At 47.1% G+C, this 23,283-nt stretch overlaps 1 protein-coding gene across 3 annotated transcripts in view; it reads right to left on the minus strand.

Moving 5' to 3' along the window:
• RPH3A (rabphilin 3A) overlaps positions 1–23,283 on the minus strand; it is a 138,190-nt gene that overhangs the window by 47,642 nt on the left and 67,265 nt on the right. For all 3 annotated transcript variants that reach the window (XM_038762833.1, XM_038762831.1, XM_038762832.1), the window contains 3 exons: positions 11,152–11,281; positions 9,792–9,878; positions 8,168–8,333 (listed from right to left, as the gene is read on the minus strand). In XM_038762833.1, the coding sequence (XP_038618761.1) occupies positions 8,168–8,333; positions 9,792–9,878; positions 11,152–11,281 (383 nt within the window). The remainder of the gene's footprint in view (positions 1–8,167; positions 8,334–9,791; positions 9,879–11,151; positions 11,282–23,283) is intronic.

Genomic DNA, 23,283 nt, shown 5'->3' on the forward strand with positions numbered 1-23,283 from the left:
AAATTCATTGTGGGCAGGGACTATGTCTGTTTTTTGCTATACTGTACTCTCCTAAGTGCTTAGTACAGTACTCTGCACACAGTAAGCTCTCAATAAATATGATTGAATGAATGTGTCTGGTGTTTTTAGTTTTGAAAGCTCTTTCAAGCTACTTAGCTCATTTTGTCCTCACCACATCCCTGAGGGTAGGGGATTATCATCCCCATTTCATAGATAAGGATATTGAGGCTCAGAGAAGCTAAGAGAGAGTTTGAGGTCCCATAGCAGACCAGTGGCAGAGCTGGGACTGCAACCCATATCTTTTTACTGTCAGACCCATGCCCTTTCCAGGGTTTAAAGGACTCTGAAAAAGCCTTCTAGGATAGCAGTTTTACTGTTTCTAACAATCATGTTTATGAAGCTACTGTTGTAGCTTTATCGGCAGCTCTGAAAATCCTCCTTTAAAAGCTGGGAAGTGAGAGGATGGAGAATTGCAGATACCATGGAAAGAAAATCTGGAACTAGCTAAAAGAAGAAAAAACAAACCAGTTAGTCTGTTCCAACCAGATTCAAACATGAAGACTCAAGGGAAGGCTCACAGCATCCTCAGAGCATAATCAGAGTAAAACCCCAATTTGCTGAGAAGATTTTTTTAAAGTTCAGTACTAGACCCAGCCAACTGTCAATTGCCCAGGGAACACCCACCATCTGGTCTGTGGATTATTTAGCACCTGGCTTCCCCTGATTCACCTTCTTTGGGACTTTCACTGCTTTTAATCCCCTCCACAAGAGCTAGGTGGGAACAGAAGGAAAAGGGGAAATCCTCATCAGACAACTGAGGTTGTGGTCAAACTTGGTGGGGCAGAACGATGGAACTATTGGCTTAAAGGTGGATTGCAATTATGCAGATAATCTTTGACCTCTAATTGCCTCAAACAATCCAGAGTTGTTCACGGCCAATGCTGCTACCAAACCCACCATGTTAAACAGTGCTCAAGCAGCTCCCTATTTCTTCATCTTCCTCATCAAAACAGAGCTGAAGATTATGCAATTAGTGGATTCATACCCAACTTCCCAAATGGTATGATTAAACGCAAGCCACCTTTACTTGAATCATCTAGTTGGGACAATGAGGCTGGATACAAGTTCATCTGACATGATCGTGCGAATGTCTACTTTGCTTGGGCAATTGAGTTTCCACAGCCAGGTTCCAAGAACAATGTTTAAGAGAATAAAATGGCCTTTAGGCTGAACACATCTGCCTCTAGGACAAAGTTCCATCGGTCAAAATGCAGGAAATTTAATTGAGTTCACTGCCTAAATCCAGACCGGTGGTTTAGACATGCATTTTGTCGCTTTATTAGACAGAGATAGCCAGAAATTAGACAACTCTAAAAAGAATAACAGCTGGATAAGAGTCTTACTTTACTTTCTTATGACATTGCTTAAAAGAAAAAATTGAGGTAGCAATCCCTAACCTGTTCCTGTTATCTCTAATTTATTGAACCATTAGTTCTACAACACAGGGGTAATGGTCTTGAAGAACGTTACATGGAGGAATCCTGGAGTGCTAGTATGCATGCCTTGACTAATGTCTTATATCAAGGTTATTTTTTTGGACATTGTACTATGTCCCTTCCTTTAAACACGGGTCCTGTTGTTTGGCAATAGTGGCTAGCCAAACTAGGCTGGAAAGCACAAATAATATGAGAACTGACCACATTAGGAGTGGCTCCAAACTAATTATACAAGGAAATACCCAAAACACCAATGACAAAGAAACCATACACAAAGGCCAAATATGAAGCGGGTGTAAATCTGACAATTTGTCGATTAAAGATAAACCATACTACTGTCAGTGTTACAGCTATCACCAAATTCTTCTCCCCATGCAGCATACCATCCAATAATGCACTCATAGGAAAAGAAGTAGGGATGGAAGCACTTATTAATAATAATAATAATAATATTTGTAAAGTGCTTACTACGTGCCAAGCACTGTTCTAAGCACTGGGGTAGATACAAGGTAATCAGGTTGTCCCATGTGGGGCTCACAGTCTTAATCCCCATTTTACAGATGAGGGAACTGAGGCACAGAGAAGTGAAGTGGCTTACCCAAGGTCACACAGCAGGCAAGCGGCAGAGGTGGGATTAGAAACTACATCCTCTGATTCCACAAATTGCATGATTTGGGGCAGAAGACTTATTAGAAACTATGTCCTCTGATTCCGTGAACTACATGATTTGGGGCAGAAGAGTTCCATGATCTCCTGATTCATTCATTCAGTCGCATTTATTGAGCACTTACTGTGTGCAGAGCACTGTACTAAGTGCTTGTGTTTGGCTCCTGATGACCACAGAGCCCTTGATTAACCTTGCTGGAGACTCTCCCTGAGGTTGCAACTGAAAACTAGCAGGGCAACTAATGGACACAACTTTGCCACTGAAAATGCTGGTGACCTCACCAACTGACTCTGTCACCCTTTTTGACCCTTGATCCCTCGGCACTTTAACAAATTCAAATGCCATAACTTCACCCAGGATTTAAGCACGTGAATATTCCTGTGGCCAGTGGGAGGGTCTCCCAATAAGAGAAGGGGGAACAGTTTCCTTGCACTGCCCCCTACTCTGCCTTTCGGGTACTTCCATTTCCCAGGCTTGGGAAAGACAGGGGATCTCCCTCTCTCTGTCTTCCAGTTATTACGTGAGAGATAACATGGCCTAATGAATAGAGCACGGGAATGGGAGTCAGAAAACTTGGGTTCTAGTAGCAGTTCTACCACCTATGGCCTGGCAAGTTCCTTAACTTTTCTGTGGCTCACTTTCCTCACCTGTAAAATGGGAATAAAATGCTTATCCTCACTTTCTCGTAGACTGTGAGCCCCACTTGGAACCAGGGACTGTGCCTGATCTGATTATCTTTCATCTACAGGGGTCAGATGACTCAGTACAGTGTTTGGCATTTAAGTGCTTAACAAATGCCACAGTTATTATTATTATTTTCTAACATTTTCCTGGACTGATAAATAACATATATACCTTGAGGAGAAATGACGCCTCCAGCTGCTTCCTCTTGGGGACCCTTGCCCTTCAACCCCTTGAGGTACCAGAGTGTGAGGGGGCAAAGTGTGACCAGCAAGTCAGAAAGAGCAATTCACTCCAATGCCCGCCCTACATTTTCCTTTTAAATAGGAACTCAGCCTTAGGAACTAATAATTCAGTTCATGATTACAGGCCTCAGAAAATAGTATGTTCCTAGAAAAAAATTTCCCTCCCACAGGCAAGTGGCATGCTATGCTTTTCACTCATCAGAAAAATGATTAACCACTCTCCTAGATGGCTTTGAGGTTCACTGACTTAGCATTCACTCTGGCCTAGAAAAAGAGAAGGCTAGAACTCCAAGAGCTTTCTTTAGATAAGAGGGGGGAAAAGTCAAGGGAACTGGTAATCACAAATCTCAGCCCAAAGTGGCCAATTTATTAGGATGAGAAGAAAGAAGTAATGTGACGAGGAAGTACCTCCAGCCGATGAGTGATAACAAACATTGGTGCACAGGTAGCCAATAGCAACCACCTGAGAACAAGCAGAAAAGTAGGCAGCCAGCTGAGTTTGGAGGAGAAAGTGTGCAAGCTTTGCATACAGAAGAGGGACAGGGGCTCTCTTCTGGTTATGGTAACTTACTGTCATGGAGTGGGTAGGTAAGGAGGGTGCAGGAGAGAAGGGAAATGAACCAGTAGTTTAGGAACCAACTTGATTTCCTCCCCTCTGCCTTCTTCTCAGTCACATGTAGGGGAAATGGAAATGGCAACATATGTGTGTAAGTGTTCCGTGTTTGTGTGTGTGTGTTCGTTGTGGGGGCAGCCACGGCCCACCATGAAGGGGATAACAAAGGCATAGCAAAAGGGTCCTGCAGTTCCTCCTGAGTCCCATGGAACTCAGGAGGGGACAAGGGCTTATTGGGCGGGCGCGAGGCAACCATCAGTACTGGCCTTGGGTCTCTAATAATAATAATCAATAATAGTGGTATTTAAGTGCTTATTGTGTGCCAGGCATTGTACTAAACATGTGGGTGGATACAAGCTAATTGGGTTGGACAAAGTCCCTGTCCCACATGGGGCTCACAATCTTCCTTCCCATTTACAGATGAGGTAACTGAGGCACAGAGAAGTGAAATGACTTGCCTGAGGTCACACAGCAGTTAATTAAGAGAGTCTGGATTAGAACCTATGAACTTCTGACTCCCAGTCCTGTGCTTTATCCACTCCAACATGCAGCCCCTCTTCCCAAGCCCTGTAGCCCAGGAAATCCCCACCAGCCCTCGATACGCCCTCCCGCACTCAGTCCCCAGGGAGCAGCCCTGGCCTCTGGGGACCCTCCTACCCCACTGGGAGTGAGGAAGCAGACCAAGGCTCATTCCCAATGAATCTACCTGCTACCCACCAATCTGTCTGCTGCCCTTGTACACCCAGCAGATGGGACCCTGGTCATGGTTTGTATGAGCCATTGAGTAGTGGCTGGATCTTGACAGTCCATGGATTCCCTCCCCGGCCCGAAATCCCACTCTAGCTTATCATTTCAACCTCTTAACCAGCAAACCTTTTAAAAGCAACAAAGCCACCTCATTTGATCTCCCCAGTTTCCCTGGCAGAGAGATTATTGAGTAGCGAAATGGCCACATGTAGGAGGGCATGAATAAAGTGAAACCGCGAGTGGTGGACCCTGGCTGGGCGCTGACTCTGCTGCCATGAGAGGAAATCTCTTTATCTCCAAGCTAGAAGGCTTAACTGAGCTCGGGACAATTACCTCCCTAGACTCCCTGAGAAGTGACCCTGCAAAAATGTGCCTTTTTGACCACAAAAGGGGTTTCAGATGGCATCCCAGATACATACAAATGAGAGAAACTCAATAATGAGGGAATTTGGCAGGGAGGGGATGTGCCGGGGAGACCCTCACTCCATCTCTTCTGCCACAGTAGTATCATTCTTTTCCTTTGTTCTCGGCTCTCCATATTCTGGATAAAAGATGTTGTTGGTCCTGGGAAATGCCCTTGGCAGCCCCCCAAGGGGAGGGAAACCAGGGTTAATAATAATAATAGGGAAAGCAGCATGGCATAGTGGATAGAGCAGGGGCCTGGCAGTTTGAAGGTCATAGGTTCTAATCCCAGCTCCACCACTTGTCTGCTGTGTGTCCTTGGGCCAGTCACTTCACTTCTCTGTGTCTCACTCATCTGTAAAATGGGGATTGAAACTGTGAGCCCCACGTGGGACAGGGACTGTGCCCAACCCAATTTGCTTGTATCCACCATAGTGCTTAGTACAGTGGCTGGCACATTGTAAGCACTTACCAAATACCATAATAAATAAATGAATAATAATAATAATAATTGTGGAATTTGTTAAGTGCTTACTATGTGCCAGACACTGTACTAAGTCCTAAATTAATCAGCTTGGACACAGTCCCTGTCCCATATGGGGCTCACAGCCTTAACCCCCATTTTACAAATGAGGAAACTGAGGCACAAAGAAGTTAAGTGACTTGCAGACAAGTGGTGGAGTCAGGATTAGGACCCAGGTCCTTCTGACTCCCAGGACCATGCTCTATCCACTAGGCCATGTGAGAGGGAACCGGGTGAGATGGGAGAGTGCATCACCACTGCAGAGTCAGAAAAGGTTTTTGACTTTGCTGTGGGAGAGGCTGCTTTACTCCTGGGGGTGTCATGGTGGGGATGAAGGGAGTGCTCACTTCTGCCACTCTTCTTTTAGCACCCCAGTTAATGAGGTCAAAAACCTACAGACCAAGGGAGAGGGCAGGGAGAAAGAGCAGATGAAGACGACAATAGAATGCTGGGGCTGAGAACGAGGGTCAGCTGTCAAACTATAAGCCAAGGCTTCCCTGGACATTACGTGTTGCAAACCACCTGCAGCAGGCTGGGCAACAAGGGGGTCTTGCCAGCACTTTCTGAAACCTGTTGCTCTCTCACTGTCTGCATTTTGGTCTCCAGCCAGCACAGCCTCTACTAAGAAGCCTAGTGAATGAGCCATAAGGATGGAGGAAACCATCGTCTTCTAAAAATGGCAACCTTAACTCTGTTGTTCCTCAAACCCAGGAGAAGCCTGATTCCAGTCAGGCCCCAGGTCAGCAGGAGCCCAGCCTCTGTTAGGTTGGAGGGATGGATGGACCTGCAGCAAAAGGTCATGAGAAGCTTTACTGCAGCTTTGTAAAGAGAAGTTCCATGAAGTGGTCAGTCCCCAAATCATTCGGCCAACCCAACCTCCCTCAGGGGGAGCAAAATTCAACAAAATCCCAATATTTCTCCTCTGCACTCCCCTTCCCCACAGGCCCAGAAATGGGATGCGGCGTTGCTGAGACAATAAATATAAATATTTAAATAATTAAAAAAAGAGCAGGGCAAGGGTGAACGGAGAGGAAAGGAGACTTATGTGGCAGTGAAGGTGGAGCAAAGACTACTGGAGTTTATTCTAGACTGTGAGTCCGTTGTGGGCAGGGAATGTTCCTACCAATTCTGTTGTACTCTCCAAAGAGCGCAGTACACAATAAGTGCTCAATAAATGATTGATTGATTCCATTCCTCCAGAAAAAGCATAAAATTGGAAACAGTTTGGCCCCAGCCCACTCTGTTGGGTTAGAATTTGCTTCTCTGCAGTATCAGCACTTCCCGAGTCTCTTCCTTGGTGGGTGCTGGATGCAAGCCTGTTCTAAAAGGAGTGCAGGTGTGTGTGTCATGCTGTTTGTTAGAGAGGCCCAGGCCCTTAGTGGTCTTTGGTGGAAGTTGCCTGCCCCTGCCTGACTGGGAGAATTGTGTGGGAAGAGGCAGGGGCAGTGAGAGTGGTCTGGGCTGGTTATTCAGCCTTATTGCAGCCTGGATTTAGCACAGATGCACAGGGTGGATTTGGAGTTTATAGTAAAACCAACTGAAGGCTTTGAAAAAAATCTATTTTAATCCCTCTCAGTTCTGGGGGAAAAAGTAGACTAAAATGTTTTCTCATGAAAGCACAAACCAGGAAGCGGGTGGGTTGAATTAGCACTCCTTAACTCATAAACTAACCCAATAGAATGCCCCCACTCCCTCTCAATTATCCAATGTGTGCTTCTTCTGGTCCCATGTCTGGGCTGGGACAGCAGATGTTTCAGGAGCTGCGTCAGAGGCTGGGATTCCTTTCAAACTCTTTTAAGGAAAGTTGCTGGCAGCTTTAACCAGGAGGGGGGAATGATGGCACATCCTAATGCAGGAAGTACCCAGGGGGAATCCAGAAAGGACCTGCCAACAGCCACAAGCCCTCCACAGGTCCATGGCTCCTTGCTCTCTGGGCCAATTCCATCTTGATGCTTCCCCACACCTGTGACCCTGTCACTGAATGACTTGGATCAGTCCGGAGGGGGCGACAGGGAGGGAGGTAAGAAAAAGGGAGAAGGGAAGGAGGGAAGGAGGGAAGGGAGAGGATAGAACTGCCAAACAGGAGCTCATTGAACCAGTCTAGGAGTCTGCTGCCACCCACTGCTACCCACCTGTGGTTGCATGGCTGATCCTCCACCGGAGAAAATGAGCATTTTTTTAAACCCCTTGTATTTCTCTGGCCCCTTCTGCCTAAGAACTCAAATCTCTCCTACATAATAATAAGAATAACTGGTATTTTTTAAGTGCTTACTGTATGCCAGGCACTGTACTAAGCACTGGGGTGGATACAAGGAAATCGAGTTGGAAACAGTCTGAGTCCCACATGGGGTTCACAATCTTAAATCCCCATTTTACAGATGAGGGAACTGAGGCACAGAGGAAGCGAAATGACTTGCCCAAGGTCACACAGCAGAGAAGTGGCAGAGCCGGCATTAGAACCGATGACCTTCTGCATCCATTCTCTCGTCTCATCAGGAGGCAAGCAAAGGCTGGGGCTATCACCCCATTTTATGGATGGAGAAAGTGAGGCTCGGCGAGGTGTCACACAGCAAACCCATTGAAAGTCTAGGACTAGGAAACTTCTCTCCTGACTCCTGGACCACTGCTTTCTACTCTGCCATTACGGCCCATCTGACCCATCAGGTGCATAGGGAGTCTGGAGGTCAGGAGTCAGCCCAGTGTGGTCTGCGTAGCCTGGATGAAGCATAGTTCCCCTCAGGAACCGGGATGGGGAGAGAGCCGTGGCCACCCCCGACCTTGGGACTGCCCTACCTCGGCTGGCGGTTCTGGAGTGATGTTTAGGCTCCGGGGCCGGGGGCTCGGGTGTGGCGGGCTGGCTGGGAGCCGTCTGGGGCTTGGTCTTTCTCACTGGCATGGGTTGAGGGAGCACCTGCTTCGGCAGGCCCTTGAAGAACCAGGCTCCAGATCGCTTCCAGACCTGAGGAAAGCCGAACAGTGAGATGCTGCTTCTCTTCCGGAGGCACGGCTTCCCTCTCCTGCCTTCGGGACTGGGCTCCCAGATTCATGTGGAACGTAGTCCCTGCCCCAGCAGCTGGGCCCCCCAACCATACCCCGCCCTGTCCTATGTTCAGGCAGATGACCACAGCCCAGTGGACTTGGTCAATTCCCATAATGTGACCTGGTGGAGTCTCCCTGGGCCAGAACTTTCAGGAGTTGGGAGCACCTGTGGATAAGTTGTGCTACAGCAAGTCCCCAGGGGTGAGGCCATGGGGAGCTATAGCAACATCTGGGCTCCTCTCTGCCTCCCCATGGAAGGTGGACTTCCCTAGTAGCAGCAGTGCATGTGCTGCAGGCCATGCAGCAACAGCAGTGGATTTAGCAAGTTCTAGCATTTCTGCTAGAGAAATGCTGGCTCGCTTCAGACCCAGCACCTGTCTATCACCTTATGCTGACACGCACAGAGGCCCTGGGCTCATTGGGGATCGGAGAGGGCTGACTAAGATGAGACTTCTCAGGATTCTGGACTTCAGTTTTTCTTTCTGCAGGACAAGGGTCTCAGCCGCAGAGAGTTGGAGAAAGGGTTCATAGGAAGGGGAGTTGACATCACTAGGATAGGATGTGAGAGAATGGGAATGGCAGCCTTCTATTGCCTCTCAGGATTGTACCTGGAGAGTTTCCAGCCTCAGCTATAGGAGGGAGGCATGTCCATTCCATTCCTACCTTAGGCAGTGGCTAGGGAGTGGAAGGCAATCTGCTACAAGTCAAAACTCACCTGTGCTGGGCAGCAGTGGCATGGGAGAGAGTTGAGGGCGGATACTCAAGTTTACAGAAGAAGGAAATGGTAAACCACTTCTGTATTTTTACCAAGAAAACTCTAAGGATACATTACCAGAACTATTGCAGATAGAGGTGGGGACCCCAGGGAGAGATGTGCCAGTGGTGTCACTATGGTTGGCGACGACTCAATGGCATAAGATAAGACAATGTGACTATTCAGGGCCAAAGTTCTGCCCTAATTAACCCCATCTGCTCCCTGATTTAGTCTCCAGAACAGAGGCCGGCAACTTACGGCTCTAGAGCCATAACTGGCTCTTCTTGTAACTAAATGTGACTCTCCAGTAGGGTCTTGGGTTAAGGGAAGGCCCTGGATGGCCACCAGCAGTGCTGATCCATCACTCCTCTCCTCTGCTCCCCCTTTCTCTCCTCCCTCCCTCTCCCCTTCTCTCCTTTCTCCCTTTCCCTTTCCCTCACCCATCCCTTCTCCTTTCCCCCTTGTGGGCAGGGAATGAATCTACCAACTCTGTAATGTACTCTCCCAAGCACTTAGTACTGTGATCTGCACAAAGTAAGTGCTCACTAAATTCCATTGATTACAATTGTTAATTGATTTTCCCATACGCGGTGGCAGATATGAGAGAGAGAGACCATCACTCACCTCCCTCTGTTCACTGCAGATTTTGCAAAGCCAGATGGGATGGGGTCGACTGTTGGAGGACTCGATGCCACATTTGGTGCAGACGTTCTGTAAAACAAAACAAAACCTGGGCTTAGGGCCAGGGAGCCACTGGACAAACTCAGAGGGGAGTAAGGGAGGCCAGGATCCCCAAGGAAGTGGGTCAGATAAGGCTAGGGTCCTGAAGGGATTGTGAATGGCAGGAGGCCAGAGTCAGCTTGGCTGCAGGAGGGCCTTGGGTGGGATGTGGGGACTGAGGAGGAATCAGGGGCCAGCTGGGCACAAAACCCCCTTGTCCAATCAGGCCGCTGGAGGAGAGTTAGGACACCCAAGACAATTATTTTCCTGCTGACTGTAAACTGAGAAGCAGTGTTGCCTAGTTGTTAAAGCACAGGCCTGGGAATCAGGAGGACCTGGGTTCTAATACCGGTTCTGCCACTTGTCTGCTGTGTGACCCTGGGCAAGTCACTTCACTTCCTCAGTTACCTCATCTGTAAAATGGGGATGAAGACTGTGAGCCCCACTTGTGACATGGACTGTGTCCAACCCGATTACCTTGTATCTACCCCGGTGCTCAGACTTGTCATAGTGTAAGCGCTTAACAAATTATTAAAAGGAGCGATTCTGCCAAGCGGAGTCTAACGGTGGCTCAACCCACGGACATCTCCCCACAATGGCGGGAGCCTGTTGACCGGATCTGGAGCAGGAGCTTGGCCTGGCTTGGCTTTGTTAGGGAGGTCATGGCTGCAGAGTGCCAGTGTCTAGAGCATGCGCTTTCTCCCTCTAAGGGCTCTTTTCCCACCCCAGCCAGCAGAGCCTCAGCAGTCACCTCACACAGACCCAACTGGCTGGCATCACTGACTCCATCCACTGGGCACGAGGGGAGCAAGCCCTGCACTACCCTGGCCCAATCCCCATTCTCTAGGGCTTTGAGGAAGCAGAGGCTGTGGGCCACGCAGCAACAGCAGTGGATTTAGCAAGTTCAACCTCTTGCCATGTTTTAAGGAGGTGTGGAAATGGGATTTGTTTTTTTCCTTAAAAGAAAAATAAAATATTCCTTCTGAACTTTGTATTTTAATTTTCCATTGCACCTCAGCTTCTTCCTTCCTGACTGCCTTGCAGCCAGGCAGAGTGAGGAAAGTGGAGAATAAACAGGAGAAACGTTTTTACCAAGTGTGAGCATTCGAGGGAAGGAAGGAGGCATTCTACTGGCCCAGTAGGTGAAGAGGGGGTTGTCCCCACCCGGCCCCTATCTGCAGTGCCCGCTTGCCGGGGTGTGGATGGAGAGGCGAGAGCCTTCCCGCCCCTGCCCAGCTCGTCCCAGCTGGAGGATGAGCCTTACCTTCTTGCAGTCCTCACACACCACGCAGTTGGAGCCGAGCAGCCCCAGCTGTTCCCCGCAGAGGATGCAGCGGTTCACCCCGTCCCCAGCCACGTTCTTGCGCATGGTCTCCAAGCGGTCCACCAGGCGCCTGGAAACCAGAGATGATGCGGGAGGGTCATGCAGCGGGCCTGGGGCCAAGAGGCTGGGAGGACCAGGCCCAGAGCCTGCTGAACTCACCGTGTCCTCCTCCCCAACAACTAGGGCAGCTTCGCCTTGTCCTATTGCAGAATCACAGCTTCTACACATCGGGCTGTCCTGAGCACCACAGACCTCAGCTGACTCCAGACAGTCACACAAGCATGGGTGCCCTTTTTCCCACCCACTGGCTGCTCCTGTCCTTCCAGAGGGATTGGAGAAGCTGTTGCTGCTGCTGCCTGAAACCCTCCTATTCCTGGTGCTTATAGGGGCTCCCAGTGGTGGGCAGCAACTGGAGTTTTCTGCTAGCCCTCTACCCCTCCCGTGCCCCAACCAGATTCCGGTGTGCCCCCCTCTAGGCTCCAACACCTCTCCAGGAACCCACTCCCTGCCTGAGGTATGGGCTTGGCCTCCATGGCCTTGGGCCAACTGGCCACACCATCTCCCTCCATTTACACCGGCCCAGATCAGCATTGGTCTAGGCCCCCATCTGAACTCATCATACAGTCGATAGGATAGCCCCAGTGGGATGAGGTGCTCTGTATGGCCACAGGGATTTGAGGCAGAGTGGCCATTTCTGTAGAAAATGGCAGAGTTCTGGAGAAAGGGAATCTGAACTATCAGATACCCCAAATGTTGATGGAAAAATAGGTCTGGAGGCCATGTGGATTCAAAATGTCTCAGGAAGTGCAGCATGGTCTAGTGGATAGGGCAGGAAATCAGAAAGACCTGGATTCGAATCCCAGCTCCACCACTTATCTGCTGTGTGACCTTGGGAAAGTCACTTCACTTCTCTGGGCCTCAGTTACCTCATCTGTAAAATGGGGATCAAGACTGTGAACCCCTTGTGGGACATGGACCATGTCCAGCCTGATAAACTTGTATTAACCCCAGTGCTTAGTACAGTGCCTGGCACATTGTGAGCACTTAAATACTGTAAAAAAGGCAAGCCCAACTACCTTCTAAAAGTACAGCAGGCACCAGGAGTGAGCAACACTATATTTAGGCTGGGGTCGCACCTCAGGCCTGTGGAGTGCCACTCAATGGCTTCTGAAGCTGGAAGGGATTCTTGAAGAACAAGTCAGTCCCTTGTTCCAGCCAGGGCTATTCTGAGAGTTTGGTGAACTAGAAATATGGCCCAAGTCTCTCGCTTTGTTCTGGAAGTTGGAGTGGTGGGGGGGGGGGTGTGTGGCTCTCTCTTTGGCCACCTGCTTCCAACTGTGCAGCTCCACTTGCCCTGAGAACAGCCAGAGCCGCCCCCAAACCTCTGTTTTCCCCCCATACACCATCCCTGACCTCAACCCTCCTGTTCCCTCCCCAAAGGGAAAGATGCAATCCTCTTCCTTCCCTCTCCTGGTCTTCTCTTTCCATGTCCTCCTGGTCTGCCTAGCCTCCCTTTGGCCCCGGGCTAGTCAGGGATTTGACTGCTCTATTTTTAAAGTCATCCAGTAACTTCAGAGATTTCACAGCCTCACTTGCAGCTAGTGTGTTTTTGTGTGTCTGACCATCTGCCTGGCCCATTTTCTCCTCTCACTCTGGTGATGTGTACCACCCCTCCAAAGGCACTTTCCATTAACCTGAAATATTCTTTCTTCCATAATTAACAGCTCTTAATCAACCCTTTGTCCCATCTTCAGGAAACAGCCTCAGACAGAGCACAGCCATGGCCCCACTTCTATTGGAGGATGTGTCCAACTGTGGAAGGTACAGCTGGCTGGGAAAAATCACAGCAAGAAGTTTAACAAAGCTAGGCAGAGGAGCATCCCCTAATTGAGCATCAGTACGTCAATGCTGCTGCATCTGCCAACAACCATTTTCCCCCCACCCACAGCCCCCTGACTACCGCAGGCATGATTTAGCTTTAAAGCTAAAAATAACATGAGGACACTTTTTCTTTCCATTCAAAAGAAACCTATTTCCGCTGGGAAGAATTTCTGAAACTCAGACCTGTGTGCTCTCTGTACAGTCCACCATGACCCAAATCTGACAGAACTCCTTAAGGCGGTGTGATGGAGCGATGACAGCTCTCCCTACCCACGCCCCTGCCCCCAGCTCCTCTCTGCCCACATTGCTGTGCAATGATTGCAGTTTGCCAAAGGAGACTCACTTGTTCTATCTGCATCCAAGTTCAGGCCCCTCGTTTGCATTAGGCCAAAAGCCCCAGATGAGACTCACAAAGGAGTTCAGCTAATACCACAGCACGAGACATGTTTATATAATAATAATAATGATAGCATTTATTAAGCACTTACTATGTGTAAAGCACTGTTCTAAGCACTGGAAAGGTTACAAGGTAATGAGGTTGTCCCACGTGGGCCTCACAGTCTTAATCCCCATTTTACAGATGAGGGAACTGAGGTCCAGAGAAGTTAAGTGATTTGCCCAAAGTCACACAGCTGACAAGTGGCGGAGCATGGATTTGAACCCATGACCTCTGACTCCAAAGCCCGTGCTCTTTCCACTCAGCCACGCTGCTTTGGCCTTAATTCATATGTGAAGTGCCTAGATCCTTTCCCAAAACACCCTCCTTCTCAGTCACTTGGAGGCAAGGCACTGGAAAAGATGAACTACTTAGCTTTCAGTTCTGTAACCCCTGAAACTCTGCATGCCCCTAGGGATGCTTCTTCAATAAACCAGACTGAGGCAGCCCTTTCAAATTTGAGCCTCCCTGGATCTGAGAGAGGTGTGGGAGCAGGTACTGTGTGGCCTCTGGTAAACTGGGTTAGAGAGTGTGCTGCAGCTCAGCTGTTTGTGTACAAACCATAGAAATCTCTAGGTACCTGCTGGGACTACTCGTCTCAGCAATTCCTGGGAAACACTGTATTTACCATATGCTTTGCCTGGATGTGTGTTCTTCCCTCCCTTTTCTCCCTTCACAAGAATTTGGGTAGGGTCTGGGTAATTGCCAGATTATTACAGACCCCACACTTCTGGGCTTAGGTAGGACAGGGCTTCAGATTTTCCACCCCAGGAAAGACTTGCCAAAATTTTCTGCAGGCAAAGTCTTATTGAAGGCAAATCTCTTCCAAGAGGCCTTCCCAGACTATCATCATCATCATCATCATCATCAATCGTATTTATTGAGCGCTTACTATGTGCAGAGCACTGTACTAAGCGCTTGGGAAGTACAAATTGGCAACACTATCCCCACTTTTCCTCATCTCCCACTCCCTTCTGTGTCACCCTGACTTGCTCCCTTTGCTCTCCATCCTAGCCCCACAGCACTTATGCATATTTCTGTAATTTTATTTATTTCTATTGATGTCTGTCTCCCCCCCGCTAGATTGCGAGCTCATTGTGGACAGGGAATGTCACTGTTTATTGTTGTATTTTACCAAGTGCTTAGTACAGTGCTCTGCACACAGTAAGTGCTTAGTAAATATGATTGAAAGAATGAATGAATGAATCCTGCCAGATATGGGCATTTTAGAAACCACGTGTGTCTGTGGATGGAGAGTGGATACCGTGATCCGGGACCTATTCATTTTCCTGACATTCTGCGATTGTGCCCTACTCCCATAGCCTGGAGGGTGCACTTAATTCCAAATACTCATGTACATATTTTAAATAATTTAAAGAGGAAATATAATTTCCACATGCACTAGAAACCAGTTCTCATACAACTCCATGCAACCCTGCAGATAAACAACGGCAAACTAGGTGTTTTGACAAGGGGCGGTTCAAAGTGCAATAGTACCCTAATTAAATTTGGCCCTAAGCAGTAATTTTGCTCTCCACTTTGTAGCTGGGATGAGCTTCTTTTGGGAAAAGATGGTCGGAAGGGATGTCCAAGGATTCCTCCGGTAATCTTTGGCTGGGAAAACAAGGCAGGGTTCAAGTGTGTCAGACCACACAAGAAGCAATGAACTAATGAACTTCACAGGCTGGAGAGAAGAAGCACTACCCCAAGTCTGGCTTCATTAAGTGAGATTAAAACCTTGCAGTTTGTCAGTACCTTTTCCCATGAGCGAAGTTCCAGAAGAAGGAAACACATGAGAGAAAGGGAGTAAATGGATGGGAAAACCATTTATATTCATCTGCTTCCAGCCCTGGGCTCTGAACAGTATTGCCAGGGGACTGTGAGGCTCAAGGTAACCTATGAGTTGCTGTGTTATGAGAGCTGTAAGTCTTCGTTCAGAAGCCTCAGTGCCCATTAAATTTAATTACTCTTCAGTTTGCATAATACTGGGACAACTGCTGAATGAGAACTGTTGTTCAACTCTATCTCCACCAGTGTGTGACTAAAGAAATGGGCACATAAATGCCCTGAGTCTGGGAAATTTAAGTCTTGTTTCCCCATCTGTAAAACAGTAATAATTCCAGCATATTGGATTGATATTTTGCTTTCTTCTAAGGAGCTCCATGTCCTTCTCCATCATCAACCCAATCTCAGTAGAGTGGAAAGAGGAATAGTGGTGAAACCAAATTCCCAAGAAGTTGAGGATTTGCTCCAGATCAATTAATCAATCAAATAATGGTATTAACTGAGGGCTTACTATGTGAAGAACACTGTACTAAGTGCTTGAGAGAATACAACACAATAGAGTTGGCAGCCAAGATCCCTGCCCACAAGGAGCTTACAGTGTAGTTGGGGAGACGGGCATTACAATAAATTTCAAGTAGGGGAAATGACAGGGTATAAGGATACGTAGATATGTGCTGTGGAGCTGAAGGGGAGGTGAATATCAAGTGCTTAAAGGGTATAAATCCAAGTGCATAGGTGATGCACAAGGGAGAGGGGGTAGGGGAAATGAGGGCTTAATCAGGAAAGGCCTCTTGGAGGGGGTGGTGATTTTAGGATGGCTTTTGAAGGTGGGGAGAGTGGTGGTCTGTCAGATATGAAGGGGAAGGGAGTTCCAGGCCAGAGGGAGATTTGGGCAAGGGGTTGGCAGTGAGATGGATGAGATGGAGGTTCAGTGAGTAGGTTGATGTTAGAGAGCAATCACCTAATGAATCAGTGATGGATCCAGGCCTGGGATTCATTTTTCATTTCAAAGTACTGAATTTCCTATTGGGTCCCCTGCCTTCCAGCCTACCACACACCAAGCAGTGGGCACAGGAATGACTGTTCTGCAACAAGGGGGCTAATCGGTTTGGTAACTGAAGTTCTTTTCTCTGCCCAAGTCATAATGGGCCCTCCTCCTTCACAAGCCAGAGAGACTAGCAGCAATTCTCCTACAAATTCACCCCATAGCTGCTGTGTGCTGAGGCACATTCTAAATTTAGGCAGGGCCCTCTAACACATATACGATTCCAGGACTAGCTCATTAGTTTCCCGATTGGAGGCAAATGGAATTTAAACTTGGGCAAAAGATAATTATTCAGATGTCTTAACTGTGGGACTTTCTAATTACATCTCTTCCCCGGCTGATCAAGATACGGGCTGATGTCAGGGGGAAGATTTCTTTTGTCCAGGATTGAAAGTGAACATAGGCAGTCCCCTGCCGCAGTTCAGGCTGCTTCCTTGCTGAAGAAGGACAAAGTCCCCATGCAGTCTCTGATAACGGGTGGTAGTGAGAGAGTGACTTTAGTAACTCCCCAACATTCCCAGAACCCTCTCCTTTTGCTCCATCCAAATGGCCACCATGCTGAATTAGGGGCTTATATCCTGACTTGATTACTGCATCACCACCTTGCTGACCTCCCTCACTGTCTCTCCAGTCCATGCTTCACTCTGCTCACTAAGTGCTCAAAAACACCATTGATTAATTGATTGCCCCCGGGGCATTTTCTGAACAACGCTCTCCGAATTGCAAAATCTTCAAACGGCTGCCAATTCCTCTATACATTAAGCAAAGGTTCTCTTTCTCTCTCACTAAAAGTTCTCTCCCTCCTATTTATTCACTTTCTTCTCACACTACAGCTCAGTTTCTGACATGCCCTGGACCTACAGGCTCACAAAGGATTTCAACTTTAACAGCCTCTACAAATTTCAGAACATTGGCAAACACTGTGGCTTTGACTGGCCTCCAGACCATTGAGTGGTAGCACCCTGAAGCCCTTCCCTGTTGTCCCCCTTTACCACCAGTCAGTCAATAGTATTTATTGAGTGCTTACTGTGTGCAGATCACTGTACTAAGCACTTGGGAATGTAAAATATAACAATACTATGGACACAGTCTCTGCCCACAGCGAGCTCACGGTCTAAAAGGGGAAACCAACATTAATACAAATAAATTACAGATATGTACGTAAGGGCTGTGGGGCTGAATAAAGGGAACAAGTCAGGGTGACACAGAAGGGAGTGAGAGAAGAGGGAAGGAGGGCTTAATCAGGGAAGACCTCTTGGAGGAGCTGTGCATCCAAAAAGACTTTGAAGGCGGGGAGAGGAATTGTCTGTTGGATATGAAGAGGGAGGGTGCTCTAGGAGGAACACCCATCCCGTCTGAGAAAGAACTAGGCAAGAAAAGCTGGATGGATGGAAGACTGCTGGGAGAATGACTACTGGAGGGCACGACAGACAGGCGGGACCAGAGGGCAAAGCAGAAGAGCAGGGCCACCCTGCCCCATCCTGATAGACTCAATCTTTGTTTTTTATGTTGATTTTTAATTTATATTATTTCATCTTTCTGTCACCAAACACTTTCCCACTTTATTCTTAGATTGTGAGCCCTTGGAGGGTCAGGAGCTGTGTCTAATTTTTGTCTGCGTATATTTTTTTCCTGGGGCTTAGTAGAGGGCTCTGTACAGAGTAGGTAACTAATAAGTAGGTATTTAATCAAATAATCACATTTCTTCCAGGAGGCCTTCCCCGATTCATTCTAATCTCCCAGGCACAGCCCTGGGAATCAGAGGACCTGGGGTCTAATCACAGCTCAGTCAATTGCCTGCTGTGTGACCTGGGCTAGTCACTTGACTCCTTTGTGCCTCTGTTCCCTCATCTATAAAAGGGGGATTCAAGGCTTGTTCTCCCTCCTACTAAAACTGTGAGCTCCATGTGGGACAGGGACTGTATCGAATCTGATTAATTTGTATGTATTCCAGTGTTTAAAACACTACCAGAATGATTGCAGAGAAGTAGCATGGCTTAGTGAAAAAAACCCAGGCTTAAGAGTCAGAGGTCATGGGTTCTAATCCCTCCTCTGCCACTTGTCAGCTGTGTGACTTTGGGCGAGTCACTTCAGTTCTCTGTGCCTCAGTTACCTCACCTGTAAAGTGGGAATTAAGACTGTGAGCCCCATGTGGGACAACCTGATTACCTTTTACCTACCCTAGGGCTTAGAACAGTGCTTGGCACATAGTAAGCGCTTAGTAAAAACCATCACTATTATTATAATTATTAGTGCAGATGGAGGTGGAGCATTCTGAGAGAGATGTGTCCATGGTGTCGCTATGGGTCGAAGGCAACTCGACGGCATAAGACAAGAAAAGTACTTAATAAGTGGTGTTCTTATTATTACCCTCTTACCTTCCTTCCTTCTCTTAGGAGGCTACTAGGAGGATTAATGAGACTCTATTAGTCATGTGTTTTTAGTACTCTGCAAGAACAATCAGATTGTTAGAGTGTCTTTTTCTTATTATAAAAAACAAAACAACAACACCCACTAGCTAAAGCAATCGGGCACTCTGCCAGGACCAAGATCAACAAACAAGAGCCCAGAGGGAAAGTCTGCTTCTCCTCCTGGTGCTGTAATGAGTCAACTCTGGAATTGAACAACCCATCTCTTGCTCAGCCCTGAAGGAGAACATAATAGTGGACGTAAGGTCTTCTCGGTGTTGCAGACATGGCTTGTCTCTCCAATTTCTCCAGCCCACATAAATTAATCACCCAGTGAATCAACTGGTATTAAGTGTTTCTCGCACTGTAGCCACCGATCTGTGCATTTAAATGCCTGGTTAGTTTTATGATTAGCAATCCCATTTAGCCCTGTAGGATCACGTAAGCTTGTTACGTCTTGGGCTCTGGGGAATCTGCTCATTGGCTCATGGGTAAAGATGGTATTTTCCACTCATCCATCCCTCCCTGCTTCTGATGCCGTTGGCACTAGGGAAGGTCTCTTCCTAACTGGAGATGGCATGTAGGAGGTTTGTAACTAATAATAATAACTGTGGTATTTGTTAAGCATTTACTATGTGCCTAGCAACTGTACTAAGCGTTGAGGTAGATGCAAGATGGTCAGGTCCTACTTGGGGTTCACAGTCTAAATAGGAAGGAGAAGGGGTGTTGAATCTCCATTTTGCAGATGAGGGAACTGAGGCACAGAGAAGTTAAGTGATTTGCCCAAGGACACACAGCAGGTAAGTGGTAGACCAGGGATTAGAACCCAGGTCCTTTGACTCCCAGGCACAGGCTCTTTCCACACTGCCACACTGCTTCTTAGCCTTTCCTTTGTCAGTGGTGGAGCTTGAGCTGGGAGTGGAGAGAATGTGAGAATGGTGTGAGGAAAAGCATTTAACCCCAGAGAAATGATTTTTCGGTTACACCATGGGAGTTCTCATCATCAGTCATTCCTATTTCTATCACACATTCCTCACTGGCTCTTTGTACTAAGCCTTTTCCATCCTTCCATCCCATCTGACCCTGAATGGATAGTCAGTAATTTGAGAGTTTGGTTCTGAACCCCTACTTAGCATCCAGCTTTGGATGTCCTCACTGGCCTCTTCCATTGTTCCTGGAAGACTTGCATTTGTGGCTTTAAGATGTTCCTGTTGACAAGGGGAATCCATCCCTTTGTCTGCTGTGACTGGCGGGGCCAGAGAACAGGAAAGACTCCTTCACCAGGGGGAGGGGTAGTACAAGATGGACACTTCTGTTGCTACAGTTCTGGTGGAAAGGCAGCTAGAAACCAGACAGAGGGTAAGGAGAGGAATTTTGATCATCCACTTTCCTCCATCGATACACAAATGTATCTAGAAAGGTAGTTGACCAATTTCAAGATTCATTTCTTGTGAAGAATGTGTGACCTTGGATAAGTCACTATCTGTACCTCAGTTACCTCATCTGGAAAATGGGGATTTAGACTGTAAGCCCCACGTGGGACACGGACTGTGTCTAACCTGATTAATTTGTATCTATCTCAGCACTTAGTTCCTGGCACATAGTAAGTGCTTAACAAATACCATTAAAAAAAAAAGACCTCTCCACTTCTTTCTAGACCAAAAATACTTGGCATTTTGCCTATCATGTACTCTGCCTGCTGATCCATCTCCCTCTGCCCTCTCTGTGTTTTGCAGCAGGTAGCAGCAAGTCCAAATACATAAGAGCAATTGCACACCCAAGCAACCTCCTTTACCAAATTACTTTTTTGTCCAGAAAAGGCTGTCAGCACCAAGAGGAAAATCCAGTCACCTTTTATTAAGTGCTGAAGAGAGTTGGCATCAAAATATTCTTGCAAAAGTTTGTGAGTGTTTAAATATTTATTGCAGCTTTACAAAAATGAATTATGAAAAAAAGCCTAATAGGTGGAAAGGCAGCAATGAGAAGGAGGTTTAATGCAGCATACAGCATAAACTGAAGTAAAAAAAATGGAATTGCCAAAGATAATGGTTCTGTGCCCAGCCTCATGAATGAACAGGGACAATAATAATAATAATAATGATGGCTTTTATTGAGCGCTTACTATGTACAAAGCACTGTTCTAAGCACTGGGGAGATTACAAGGTTACCAGGTTGTCCCACTGCAGGGCTCACAGTCTTAATCCCCATTTTACAGAAGAGCTAATGGAGGCACAGAGAAGTTAAGTGACTTGCCCAAAGTCACACAGCTGACAATTGACAGAGCAGGGAGTTGAACCCATGACCTCTGACTCCAAAGCCTGTGCTCTTTCCACTGAGCTACGCTGCTTCTCAATGGCTGACAATGGCTGAGATGTTACATCTTTCCTCGATAGGTGAATTACGATGCTGTGGTGGAGACTTCAGAAAAGGGGTTGAGTACTGATTATGTAAATTCATAAAAAGGGCAGTCGATAGTATTTACTGAATGCTCATTCCATGCAAAGCACCATACTACGTGCAAGTAAGAGTACGGTAGAGTCAGTAGACATAATTCCTTGCCTCAAGGACTTTACACTCAACCTGGGGAGACAGACTAAAATAAATTCCAGGCAGGAGGAAGCAGTAGAGTATAAAGATCTGCACACAAATGCAATACTTAAGTTATGCAGAAGTGCTGAAGAGGCAGTTAGGGAAGAAATACAGTGGGAAGCCGGGAAATTAATCAGGGAAGCCCTCCTAGAGGAGTCGTGATTTACATTCATTCATTCATTCATTCATTCATCAATTCTATTGCATTTATTGAGCACTTACTATGTGCAGAGCACTGCACTATGGGCTTGGGAGAGAACAATGTAACAATAAACAGACACATTCATTGCCCATAGTGAGCTTACAGCCTAGAAGGGGCAGGATCTTGAAGGATCTTGAAGATATCCTTTAGAGCAAGGGTCTGTTTGAAGCAGTGTGGCCCAATGGAAAGAACACAGGATGGGGATGTCAGGAGATTTGGATTCTATTCTTGTATCTGTCACTTGCCTGCTGTGTGACCTTGGGCAAGCCACATAACTTACTTGGACTTCAGTTTCCTCATCTGTAATATAGGGACAAAATAATCGTTCTCTCTGCTACATAGACTGTGAACCTCATTTGGGTCAAGGACTCTGTCCAACCTGACTATTTTGTATCTACCCCCAGGGCTTAGTACAGTGCTTGGCACCTAGTCAGCACTTAACAAATTCCACCATTAGAAGGGAGTTACTGGTAGAAAAAAGTAAGTGAGCGAGCTAGGGTTAGGGTTAAGGTTAGACGGAATTAAAAGAAGGATTGCTGGGGTCAGAGGGCAGAGTGGAGAGCCTCTAGTCATGGGCAGGGAATGTGTCTAGTATATTGTTATATTGTACTCTCCCAAGTGCTTAGTACAGTGCCCTGTACACAGTAAGCGCTCACTAAACACGATTGATTGACTGCTTAACTCCAGTCTCTGGGATCAGGTTGTGTCTGGAAATGGGGCTGCTTCTGACCAGTCAGGCCAGTCCTGGACACCTGTGGGGAACTCGGAGGTGACCTGTTCCCCTAGTCACATCAGCCACCATACTGGAATCTATTGGAAGTCGGCCCTGGACCCAAGAATCAGATTGTAGGAAGTCAGGTTCATTTTACCCTGCTGTAGAGGGGTGGTAGAATGACATTCTTCCTCCACTTCCCCCAACCTATTCTCTTTCATCCTTCACCAAAACTGATGGAAGAAAAATAATCAGGGAGATTTTAATCAACAAGAAATCTTTCTCCCTCTCTCGGTCCTGTCACCAAGCCTGGTCAACAAGGTTAATGACTTCATTTCCATTGATTTTCCGCCATCTGCCATGGTGCTATTTGCATGTGACCGCGTGCAATTGGGTCACTGAACCCAAACGTGATCCGCCAAGGTTGTCTGTGTTTTGGGGGAACAAATTTATAACAATTTCCTCAGTGAGGTCCTGGCAATAGAGCTGGCTACCGGAAGGAAGGGATCCTTAGAAGTAGGAAGGATTTATTATTATTATTATTATTATTATTATTATTACTATCATCATCATCATCATTATTACTACTACTACTACTACAAATAATAATAACAATAGCATTTGTTAAGTGCTTACTATGTGCAAAGCACTGTTCTAAACACTGGGGAGGATACGATGTGATCACGTTGTCCCACGGCGGGGCTCACGGTCTTAATCACCACTTTACAGATGAGGTAACTGAGGCTCAGAGAAGTTAAGTGACGTGTCCAAGGTCATACAACAGACATGTGGGGGAGCTGGGATTAGAACCCATGACCTCTGACACCCAAGCCCGTGCTCTTTCCACTGAGCCATGCTGTTTCTAATGAGCCTATGCCATAAGGAGAGAAAAGCATGTAAATCTTTCTAAGTCAGAGTTCAGATTTATAATTTAGAGTATTATTGTGAAAAGTAGGAAAAAGTCTGAAAGAGGAAGCTGGCACCTCGCAAGGCCTAATAGAGCACTTGGAAAGG

The sequence above is a fragment of the Tachyglossus aculeatus genome, chromosome 21 (assembly GCF_015852505.1).
Source record: "Tachyglossus aculeatus isolate mTacAcu1 chromosome 21, mTacAcu1.pri, whole genome shotgun sequence".
Classification (NCBI taxonomy): Eukaryota; Metazoa; Chordata; class Mammalia; order Monotremata; family Tachyglossidae; genus Tachyglossus; species Tachyglossus aculeatus.